Raw genomic sequence first — 11,109 nt, 5'->3', positions numbered from 1 at the left:
TCTACTTTCAAATCGCAGTACACTCAGTCGACGGAGATGTGCTGCCTTTCGGATCCAGAAAACCTCCTGCGTCTACAGCGTGCGTTAAAAGGACGGGCAAGAGAATCTGTGTCGTCATTACTAGTGGATCCAAGCCAAGTGAGGGTGATAATGAAGACGTTGGAGCTACACTACGGCCAGCCGGACATTGTAGCGTCTTCCTTGTTGGAAAAAGTGAGAAGGCTCCGCTGCATACAGAACGACGGATCTACGCAAGCATTAGTAGATCTGTCTAGCGCAGTTCGGAACGCGATAGCGACCTTAGAAGGCTTCGGTGGCGATTACATGTCTACGCCACAACTACTAAGTGAACTAGTGAGCAAGTTACCGCTGTGCATGAAGTCTCTCTGGTGGTACAGCAGAAGAGGAAACCGGGTGAGGCCCTCCGCGAAGGATTTCGCGCTCTTCTTGGAAGATTTAACGGAATCTTCGATGATAGGCGGCGGAATAGAGCCGCAAGTGTACAGCGGAAAACAACGCGAGAAGCCACAGAAGCGAGAACAAGTGCATACAGTGATTTCAACAGAGGGAAACGGGAAAAGTGTAGCGTCATGTGTTTTGTGCGGACGAGGACATTTACTACAAACGTGCCAGGAATACATAGAGTGTAGTATTCCGGAAAGATGGGACATAGTGAAGCGAAAGAATTTGTGTTTTTCGTGTTTATCGAACACTCATCGGGCGATAAAGTGTAGAAATGTAAAAAAGTGCGGCCTCGATGGATGTCGCCGAACACATCACAAGACATTACACGACAGAAATAGTGCCGATATCAGTGAAGCTCGGTCTAGCGCCGATATACGAGCGCCAGATAATAATGCCCGCCGCAACACGCCTGCAGCGGCGGGCGCCGGGGGAAACAGACCGACCGCGAACGAAACCCGCGCCGCGAGTTCAAATGAAAGAAACTACGATTACGGCCACAGTTCGCGGACGAATAATATAGTGACGAGCACCTACGCTCGGGAGGAACCGGTCCTCCTAAAAGTGATTCCCGTCATGTTAAGTGGTCCGCGAGGACGAGTGAACGCGTACGCGTTACTAGATGAGGGATCAACCGTGACATTGATTGACGCAAAAATAGCAAACGACATCGGCGCGCCGGGAGAGACTCGAGGATTAAAAATCCACGGTGCCGGCGGAATGTGCGTAACAGATAGTGCATCAAGAAAAGTCACAATTAAAGTGCGCGGAGTTACGGAAGATTTATTCACTCTCCGCGCAAACACAATACAGAAGCTGAGTCTGCCGCTACAGCCCGTGATTGAAGGGGAAGGCAGGATGCGACAAGTGTGCCCGCAGTTACTCATCGGCCAAGATAACGCCTCTCTCATAGTGACGAGAGAGGCACGGAGATGCGGGGAATACATCGCCTCAGTGACAGCCTTAGGAAAGGTGATACACGGTGGGCGGACACGCCAGACTAACGCCAGCATACTAATGGCGCTTAGTACAGAACAGAGACTAGAAAATCTAGTTAAACAAAATTACGCCGTCGACGCGTTAGGTATAAGTTCGACAGCCAAGATATCGCGTCAGGAGGCGCGAGCCACAGAAACCATGAGAGCCACGACACGTTTCCTACCGCAAGGACAGTACGAGACAGGGCTACTGTGGAAAGACAATCGAATATGTTTACCGGATAATCGCCGTACAGCGCTGAATCGATTTTTAAGCATAGAGAAAAAGTTCAGTAAAAACAGTGAATTCGCCGCGGCTTACAAGTTAAAGATTAAAGAATATCTAGACAAGGGGTATGCCCGGGAACTGACGCTGGCTGAAAGACAAGACACTGCGAGTGGGCTTTGGTTTTTGCCGCATTTCGCAGTGACGAACGTGAATAAACCGGATAAAATACGGATAGTATTTGACGCCGCCAGCCGCTGCAACGGGAAGTCATTGAACGACATGTTGGCCAACGGCCCGGACCTTCTCTCATCGCTTATGGGAAATATAATGCGATTTCGCGAGGGAAAGATCGCGCTGGCAGCAGATATAAGGGAGATGTTTCTCCAAATTAAAATAAGAAAAGAAGACCAGAGGGCGCAGCTGTTCCTCTGGCGCGATAGTCCCGAAGAAGAAATTCGGGAAATGATTATGACGTCGATGACGTTCGGCGCGGCGTGTTCACCGAGCAGCGCACAGTACGTGAGAAATCAAGTCGCAGAAGATCACGGGCAAGAGATGGCCGCCGCCAGGGATGCTGTGCGAAATAAATTCTACATGGACGACTATATGGATGCCGTAGACAGTGCAACAGAGGCGATACAACTGCGCCACGATGTCAGCGAACTACTACGGCGGGGCGGATTCATCCTCGCGAATTGGGCGAGTAATGATCCCTCCGTAATGGAAGCGATTCCTTCAAGTCTGAGAGGGAAAAGCGCACGCGAAATAATTAGCGGAACCTCCGTGACAGAGAGGGTCCTCGGCATCAAATGGGACCCGGTGACAGACGAGTTTCAATTTAAATTTAAAGTGTCACGGGAGGTTCCAACAGAGAGGCCTACAAAACGGCAGATGCTAAGTGAAGTTATGAGCATTTTCGATCCACTCGGTTTCGTAGGGTGTTTGACAATACGCCCGCGAATACTGCTACAAGATGTGTGGCGCTCCCACATAGAGTGGGACGAACAAGTGAATGAAGAACACGCAGAGAAATGGCGCACTTGGGTGGACATATTACGCAATACCGAGTGCGCTATACCGCGGCGCGTATCGAGCGCCAAGGGCCAGCCAGTAGAGCTGCACGTATTTTCCGATGCCTCGGAGCAAGCGAGCTGCGCCGTAGCCTACATCGTGGAGGAGAACGCCGCCGGAAGGAATGCGACGTTCATGGCTAGCAAGTGCCGAGTTAGCCCGCTACGAGCGCTATCAATTCCACGCCTGGAATTACAAGCCGCGCTCATGGCCGCACGACTGGCGGCCACAATCAAGAAAGAATGCGGAAGTAATATACGCGATACCTACTACTGGACAGATTCTACTACGGTGCTGTGCTGGGTCCAGAGTGATTCGCGCATCTTCACGCCATTTGTAGCCCACCGCCTAGGGGAAATAGATGAGCTAACGAACGCTCAAGAGTGGCGGTGGGTACCAGGAAAGAAGAACCCCGCTGATCTCGGGACGCGGGACGGCGAGATACCAGACATCTCCCCGGCCGGCATGTGGTTCAGTGGGCCGAGTTTCATAAAGAAAAATAAAAGTCAATGGCCGCCGCTCAAGGTAATAACGGCGACCCCGGATACAAGCAGTGAAATAAAGTGTGCGAACAGTGCCATCGTGATGACAGCCCTCCCGGACGAAAGAAGATTTTCCTCCTGGCGGAGACTGATCAGGACTACAGCGTGGGTGTTGCGCTTCATAAACCGCTGCAGGAAAAAGAATACAGGAAGCGCGACACTCATCGCCCCGGAACTCAAGGCATCAGAGAGGGCGTGGATACTCATAAGCCAGACAGACAGTTACCACGCCGAGATAGCCGCAATTAGACGGGGGGAGTGCCTCCCGCGGAACAGCCGCCTGCTGGGCCTCACTCCCTACCTCGATAAAGATAGCGTCCTCAGAATGGGGACGCGAATTATGGAAGCCCCCGCGGTGAGCGAGCAACTAAAGGCGCCCGTCATACTGGACGGAGCGCACGCCTATACGCGTCTATTGATAAGGCATTATCACGAGTCGCGGCAACACGCAAGTACAGAGCGGACACTCAGCGAACTCAGACAACAGTTCTTTATAACACGATTACGGACAAATATAAGGAAAATTATATACGAGTGCCGCTACTGTCGAATACAGAAGGCCCGCCCGCAGCCTCCGCTCATGGGACAGCTGCCTGCCGGCCGACTCGATCATCACGTAAGGCCTTTTACCCACTGTGGGGTGGACATGTTCGGGCCCGTATACGTAACTATCGGAAGACGCCGGGAGAAACGATACGGGGCCCTGTTTACGTGCATGGTTACGAGGGCCGTGCATATTGAAATTACACCGTCGTTGAGTACTGACTCGACGGTGCAGGCCCTCAGAAGGATGGCGGCCCGCAGAGGACATCCGACAACGCTCTACTCGGACAACGGGACGAACTTCAGAGGCGCAGACAAAGAGATGGCGGCCGCCATGAAGGAACTAGCCCACGATCCCGAACTACAGAACGAGGCGACAAGGAGAGGGATCAAATGGGTGTTCAACCCGCCATCGGCGCCACACATGGGGGGAGCCTGGGAACGGCTCGTCCGGTCGATAAAGGGGGCGCTTATGGTGATTCTAAAGGAACAAGCCCCCCGAGAGGAAACGCTAATGACAGCGATAGCGGAGGCCGAGTACACAGTAAACACTCGGCCCCTAACCCACGTCTCGCTTGATAGCCGAGACGACGCTCCGCTGACTCCGATGCACTTTCTCATCGGGTCGAGCGGGGCCCAGCCGCATCTGGCCGATTACAGAGACGCGCCGCCCGAACTGTGCCTCAGAAAACAATGGCGGGTGGCGCAGAAACTAGCCGACGCATTTTGGAAAAGATGGATGAGGGAATATCTCCCGACGTTGGCACAGCGACGGAAGTGGCAACAGGCCGCCACACCGATCATGGTCGATGACCTGGTCATAATAACGAACGCCGCCCTCCCGCGGAATGAATGGCCGCGGGGACGCGTCATAGCAGTCACACCAGGGAAGGATGGACAAGTCAGGAGCGCCCGGGTCCAGACAGCCACCGGAACCTACACACGACCCGCCGTCAAGCTCGCCGTGTTGCAAATCAAGGACGACGTCGGCGCAGAGATGCCTCCTCGGCAGGGGGGAGTGTTGCCGACGTAAAAGTACATGCACCAACTTGGCGGCCCTTCCTGGGGTTTTAATGTAGCATAGGAGGCTTCAGTATGTGTAAGCGATCTACCACCTCCTCAATAAAGACTAGTATTTGTCACTTTCGGGGGTGGTGATCGCCATACTGAAGCCCACATATAGATTAGAATTCATGAAAATATTTGTATGCCCATAATGTGTTTTTATGTTGTTCTGTATAAGTGTTGATCGCCGCGCGGTCGGCGGGGAACTGCGGCCGGTAGCGGGAGGGTGGGGACCTTATACGTGGCGCGAGAGAGACCGATAGAGCCGGCAAATGTGCTCGCTATCTCTCTCGCCGCGTGATTGGTCAACCTAGCACCGCCCGCTATTGGCCTAGCCCACCGCCGCACGGCAAAATGTTGTATATATAGCCCCGCCGGGGAAAAATAAAGTCAGTCATCTCACCACACTACTAAGGCTTTCTACTCTCCACTTCACCTCCCTACCTCGCTTCAAACCGGACCTCATCGCCACCTGGATTCGAACACCGCTACCCCCCTGGACTTGGAACTCGGATACTCTTTGGATTGGATTTTGGACCCCGGATAATTTGGACCCTTGGATACTTCCCCGGAACACACCCCGCCGTTCCCACCGACGGAGAGATACCGGCCTTACAACCCGGTTGCCTGACTCAGGATTGCGGCCGCCAGCGCTACTCGCTAGCGACCCCGCAAGGGATCTCTAGGCGACGATACCTCCCCCGGAGCTTATCGTTCGTCGGCCGAGGCCCGCCTACGCCCGGCCACTCTGCGTTTGACACCAGCACCTATAGAAATACAGTTCTTGTGACGGGCGCGATTGCTACGGACGAAGCAGTGATCCGCCGCGTCTGTTACAATAAAAATATCAATAAAAAAAGGCCTCAGTTCATATTATTCAAATAATAAAAAAATATTGGCGTTCTTATAATTTACCAAAATATTTAAATTTTGGTGACCATTTTTAGAAAGATTAGAAAATGGAAATCGAGTTGGGGTAGAGTGGAGTTCCAACATCTCTGATCCGTGAGTCCGCAACACTAGCCACGGGACCACAACCTAATTAAAATAAAATAGTAAAACTTAACAAAAGAGATTTTAATGATAGTTTTATCAAAATGGTTATTTAAATTTAACGAGAACTCTTAGGTGAAAATCCTGCAAAAGGAAATCGACCGGAGATTAGTCGGTCTCGTGGTGTACTGGTTATTGCGTTTGCTGGGCATTAAATAAATAAATAAATAATTGTAAAACAATAAATATTGATCCACCGTTTTGTATTTTATCATGCAGTGTAGAATTTTGCCATGGTGTGAAATGGGCCAATCACACGATATCACGCAGCGGGCTCGTGGTTTGCATGTGCACAGCGGTCCAGTCTCCGTGAATGTACGGTAGACACTAACCACATTGACTAATTTGTAGTAAAATAATGAAGGAGAATACATAATTGGCCAATTTACTGCATTCTTTATTTGGAATAAAACGGACACAACTTATGTTAACATCAAATATTATAAAAATATGATTTTTTTATTCATGATCCATTCCCCTGAGACTGTAGTTGACGGTTCCTTTGTTTTCCCCGAAAGGGTCAGAGGATGGTTTCCACCCAATTGCTTGGCTGCGTGCGTAGGAAGTGTAAACTCTGGTACATCTTGATATGGCCTAAACCCCGAATATATTTTAAATAATATTTTAAAAAACATTTTGAGTAAAATAAAATGAATTACTTTATTTTATATTATTTGGGAAACCAACAGTCCTACATATATATATTACATTATATTCTGGCTAATACGGTCATTCAAACAAATTAACGTACTAAACATAATGAAATTGTTAATCTCATTACTTACAACTTAATATTTAAATTAATTTGTTAAAAGTACACTTATTCAACAGTATTTTGAGTTTGTTCAAGTGTTTCTAAACAACGATTGTATTTCATCCCCTAGGTAGTAATTAAACAGATGGGAGAATTAAAGAAATATGGATGTTCAAACAAAGGCAAAATGGTGAATGTGTAGAGTCAACAAAGTTTTGAGCATGTCCAAATGTTTGCAGACAGGCTGGATTTCTTCCCTAGGGAGTTATTTAGATCTAAATTTGTTGCAACAAAGAGCGAAAACATTTTTGAGAAGATAATATTTATGGAAGTCCGGGTGTTAAGAGGCTACTCAAACCAGCCAATAACAGGTCATAAGCCCTGTAAATGCCTAGACTTCCATATTCCTTCCCGAAAAAGTTTTCCTTCTGTTGCAACAAATTTAGATCTTATGTGTAAAGTGGCCATTTAAACCAGCCAATGACAGGTCATCAGCCCTGCAAATGCTTAGACTTCCATATTTTCTTCTCTAAAATGTTCTCCATCTCTGTTTTAATACGTCAATACATTTATATTATGCCCCTAAAGTACGACAGTAAAAGCACTCCCTTCACATTCTCGAAAACCGTTTTAAAGTCTTTCTATCAGTTAGCTTGTACTAAAAAAAAAGCATTTTTTTGGCAATAAATAAGTTACTCTTTAAATATTTCAAATTCGTAAACTGCGATTTTCATTTAATTTAACTCTACTGCTTTCATTGCTCCTTTCACTGTGAGTGTGGCAAATTATACGGAGGAATAGGGAAATATAACATACTATTAATACCGATAAAAATATAATAAATGGATTTAGAATAATTAATTGTATTTTCAAAATCAATATGAATATTGTGGAGAGATGTTTTCATACATAAATCTCAAAAAGAAATTCAATAAAAATATGTTCGTAAAAAATGCGACGTGTTTGGCCTTGGTTGTTATGTCCAAATTCGTGATAATTTTCTAAACAAATTTCAATGGCCAGGATCAAAAAAACATAAATCGTGGCGTATTAGGGGCGTGGCCGAAGGGACGACCGTTTTCGCGGGAATTCAAAATTACAAATATAAAAATATTTTTTATGCTACTAATAATTAGCAAAAAAAAATTTTTTTTACTGGACAGTATTTCATAGACCTTTATTACTTTAAACATGTAAAAAACTCAGATATTGTCATTCTTCCTCAAGACCTAATGTCTGACGGCGAGGGCATACCTGGTGCGGAGGAAGGGCATCAGGATGCCGGCAGCAGTGGCTACGAGGAGCAGCACGACCTGGAGCACGGTGAGGACTACGTTGATGAGCTTCACAGCAAGGACTCGGGCGTTAAAGCCCTCGATACCCTCGAGGTTGACGTACTGTTGCTGCTGCATGGCCTGGTGTTCCATTTTACTAATCTGTCGGATGAGAAAAAAAAAGAGCATTAAATTATACGGTGAAGTTTTCTAAGAATGTACAAAAAAAGATTTATTATTAACATTTAAAGCATTGACGTATTACTCCGTATGTATCCGCGAGCGAAAGGATTAAGTCCGAGTAAAGAAAAAACTTTTTCTTTAATTTTTATTATTTTTTTTCTTTTTTTATTTTATTATTATTGTAATATTTTATTTATTTTTTTACGTGTGGAATGATGCAGAGTGGCTATTTTAATATACGCTTTTTTTCTTCTTTTTTTGACATTGTATTTAGTAATGTCTAGAAAACTATAATTTTGGTTTTTTGAAAGTATTTATTTTTTTGTCGTAATGACTGTTGTTTTCTTTGAATAAATAAAATAAAAATAAAAAATAAACAAACTCTGTGGTCAAACATTTTACTTTTAAAAGCAAATATTAAATTACATTATGTAAAAATATTTAAATAAAAACAAACTACTTTGAACGACGTCAATGAATCAACCAATGATAAGAGTTATGGAAGGTTTCCGGTACGTCAACGGACCAATCGGCCGGACTGACTGAGAAGGAGCGGAAGAGAACTTGAAAAAAACGGAAATCCAAAACTCTCTTTTCAAAAAAAATTTCAAATTTCAAATTTTTAAAAAACACTGAACATCCTCAGTTTTGGGTCTAGAAGGACCAATATCAGATTTCCTATTTTTTTGCCACCGTTTTGAAGAGGGTCGATGTCAAGGAAAAAACTTGTAAATTCAACTATTTTATACACACATATGTACATGTGTTGAAATGATTTTTATTAATATTTGTTACCAAAGACGTCAAACAGTTCATTATAGCGCCACAAAATGGCTAAATAATTGCTCTCCTTTTGTATTGCGATTTACGACATTGGCCCTTATAGACCCAAGCCAAAGAATTCATTAGTGTAATAACTTGATGGTCCGAAAAGAAAAGATTATGAGAGTCTGAATCTGAGTAACTCTGAATAAATACCCTCGGCCTAGCCGATTGCTAAGTTGCAGCATAGCAGGGGCGAACCGTGTATAGAAGCGATTATACGCAGCTTACCATTATATTAAACTAACCATAATAATATTTTACTGTAACTTTATTTACAGAAAAACAAATAAATAATTACCATTTATTTTAAATCATTTTCACCGTTTGTATTTTTATCCTAATATAAATACAAATATTAATAAAGCGCGCCCAGCGCCTGCGGTGAGCCAAGAAACTAGCCGATTATTCCAGCTTATTTTTTCATCCAAAAAGTAAACTATATTTTAAATGTTTTAACCCCAGTGCGGGTTTTTTCTCCTAGATTAAACTTGCAGAATACACAAATTATTTGAAGATTCTTGATTTGGAAAACAGTATTTCAAATATTGTTTCTTAAGGGCTATTTTTCTTTGAGATGGTACTTTTGACATAAGACCATAGTTACTTTCATGCGCCATATTGCACGACATGTGACGCTTGACGCAGCCGTTTTTAGCACTATTAATTTCTAGAACCATTCGGCCAGTTGACATTTCAATTGAATACCTAATATCGACTGAATTCATAGTGCTATTTTTTATTTATTTTTTAATGAGCTATGTATTAAAGTAATGTATAATATATCTATATAATATAATATATCACGAAGTTACATCGTTTGAGTTGATTTCATGGATGAGAGTTGTTGTATCACACAGAACCATACATCATATATTATGTACCTTCTATCTAGGTAAATAATATATGATATTTTTTTATGGCTTACCTGTAAATAAAATCACCATTCGCCACTGCAGCACAGGTGGCTCCCCCCACTCAGGCGTCACATGGCTAGCCCAGTAGCGACATCTAGCGTCAATGGGTATCACTACTTCACTAAAATTAGTTATATTTTTGACAATGCAAAAGAAGAATACCTTGGTTTGACAGAGTTCTAGCATTTCGTGAATATCCCGTACTCTCTCTTCACTTTGATATTGTACTTTCTCCTCTACGTCGGCCAACGCCTGCTTCAAATTTTCCACCTAAAACAAAACAAATATTTTATAACGCTCATTTATACAGCTATTTATAACAATATTATGAGTTTGTCCAAATTTTTGTAGACAAGGACTGGATTCAACTCCCTGGGGAGCTGTTTATATTAACATATTACAACAGAGATGAAGAACATTTAAGATAAGGTTATTTAGAAGTCTAGGCATCTACAGGGCTTATGACCAGTAAATGGCTGGTTTAAGTGGCCACTTTACACTCTGTGTAACATTCACCATTCTGCCTATATTTGAACATCTATATTCCTTCAATTCTTTCATCTGTTGATGTTTGTGAAGTTAAAGAGCGGAAACCTTTATATTCAGCAATGTTGATAAATTACCTGGTCTATGAAGAAGTATAGAAATTGAAAAAATAACATTTTCAGGCGTTGCCTAGTATGTAGGTGAAATAATTCAATTAGATGAATCTCACCCGCATAAATAAACATTCTGGCATAAAAAGCGGGAAAACGTAAAATTGAGGAAAGTAAAAACGAGAGTTTACTGTATTTTTATGAATAAATAAACAATTATTTTTTAATAAACTATCATTTAACTCACTTCGTTTTGATGTAATTCTGTGAGATCATTAATTTGTTCTTCGAGCCGCTCGGAGCGAAACCTTTCTTCTTGTAGAGCTGATGATAAATAAGACACCTCTTGTGATAATGTCTGTAATCAACATTTTATTAGTTAGATTTATAAATATACAATACACATGCACATTTATTATTAACATCATCATACCGCATGCATCGGTGTGTAGGACACTGCATCAATACACCAAACGGAACAGTGAAATTTTAATGTCGACCTTGCCAGGACCTTGCCGGACCCAGGCATAGTAGGCGAACATACCAACCACTTCACTATAAGGCATACTTATCTCATACTCAATTTCCTTTTTTGTGAATTTTACCTAAGAGTGGCCATCA

At 43.7% G+C, this 11,109-nt stretch overlaps 2 protein-coding genes across 2 annotated transcripts in view; one reads left to right on the top strand and one right to left on the bottom strand.

The window, feature by feature from the left end:
- The first annotated feature begins 150 nt into the window (after nt 1–150).
- Nucleotides 151–4,857, top strand: LOC148275150 (uncharacterized). The gene is made up of 4 exons (XM_088236094.1): nt 151–543; nt 1,276–1,444; nt 2,663–3,209; nt 3,801–4,857. Exons 1-4 carry the CDS (start codon nt 151–153, stop codon nt 4,855–4,857), a joined length of 2,166 nt encoding a protein of 721 aa, XP_088092220.1.
- A 3,068-nt stretch (nt 4,858–7,925) lies between these two features.
- LOC148275149 (transmembrane and coiled-coil domain protein 3-like) overlaps nt 7,926–11,109 on the bottom strand; it is a 36,029-nt gene continuing 32,845 nt past the window's right edge. Inside the window, exons 10-12 of the mRNA XM_088236093.1 lie at nt 10,736–10,846; nt 10,055–10,162; nt 7,926–8,132 (exon numbers count right to left, since the gene is read on the bottom strand). Coding sequence (XP_088092219.1) covers nt 7,926–8,132; nt 10,055–10,162; nt 10,736–10,846 — 426 coding nt within the window. The remainder of the gene's footprint in view (nt 8,133–10,054; nt 10,163–10,735; nt 10,847–11,109) is intronic.

The sequence above is a fragment of the Micrasema longulum genome, unplaced genomic scaffold, assembly GCF_059751315.1.
Source record: "Micrasema longulum isolate JH-2025_06_02 unplaced genomic scaffold, ASM5975131v1 h1tg001501l, whole genome shotgun sequence".
Lineage (NCBI taxonomy): Eukaryota > Metazoa > Arthropoda > Insecta > Trichoptera > Brachycentridae > Micrasema > Micrasema longulum.
The sequence above is the reverse complement of the archived record's forward strand: the minus strand, read 5'-3'. Positions and strand labels throughout refer to the sequence as shown.

Excerpts from the sequence above, each read along its gene's own strand:
- LOC148275150 (XM_088236094.1), top strand. The coding sequence starts at position 151 with ATGAAGACGTTGGAGCTACACTACGGCCAGCCGGACATTGTAGCGTCT. Across the intron at positions 544-1,275 it reads AGCCACAGAAGCGAGAACAA|AAGCTGAGTCTGCCGCTACA; the intron begins GTGCATACAGTG and ends AACACAATACAG. Across the intron at positions 3,210-3,800 it reads ATCTCCCCGGCCGGCATGTG|GAAAATTATATACGAGTGCC; the intron begins GTTCAGTGGGCC and ends GACAAATATAAG.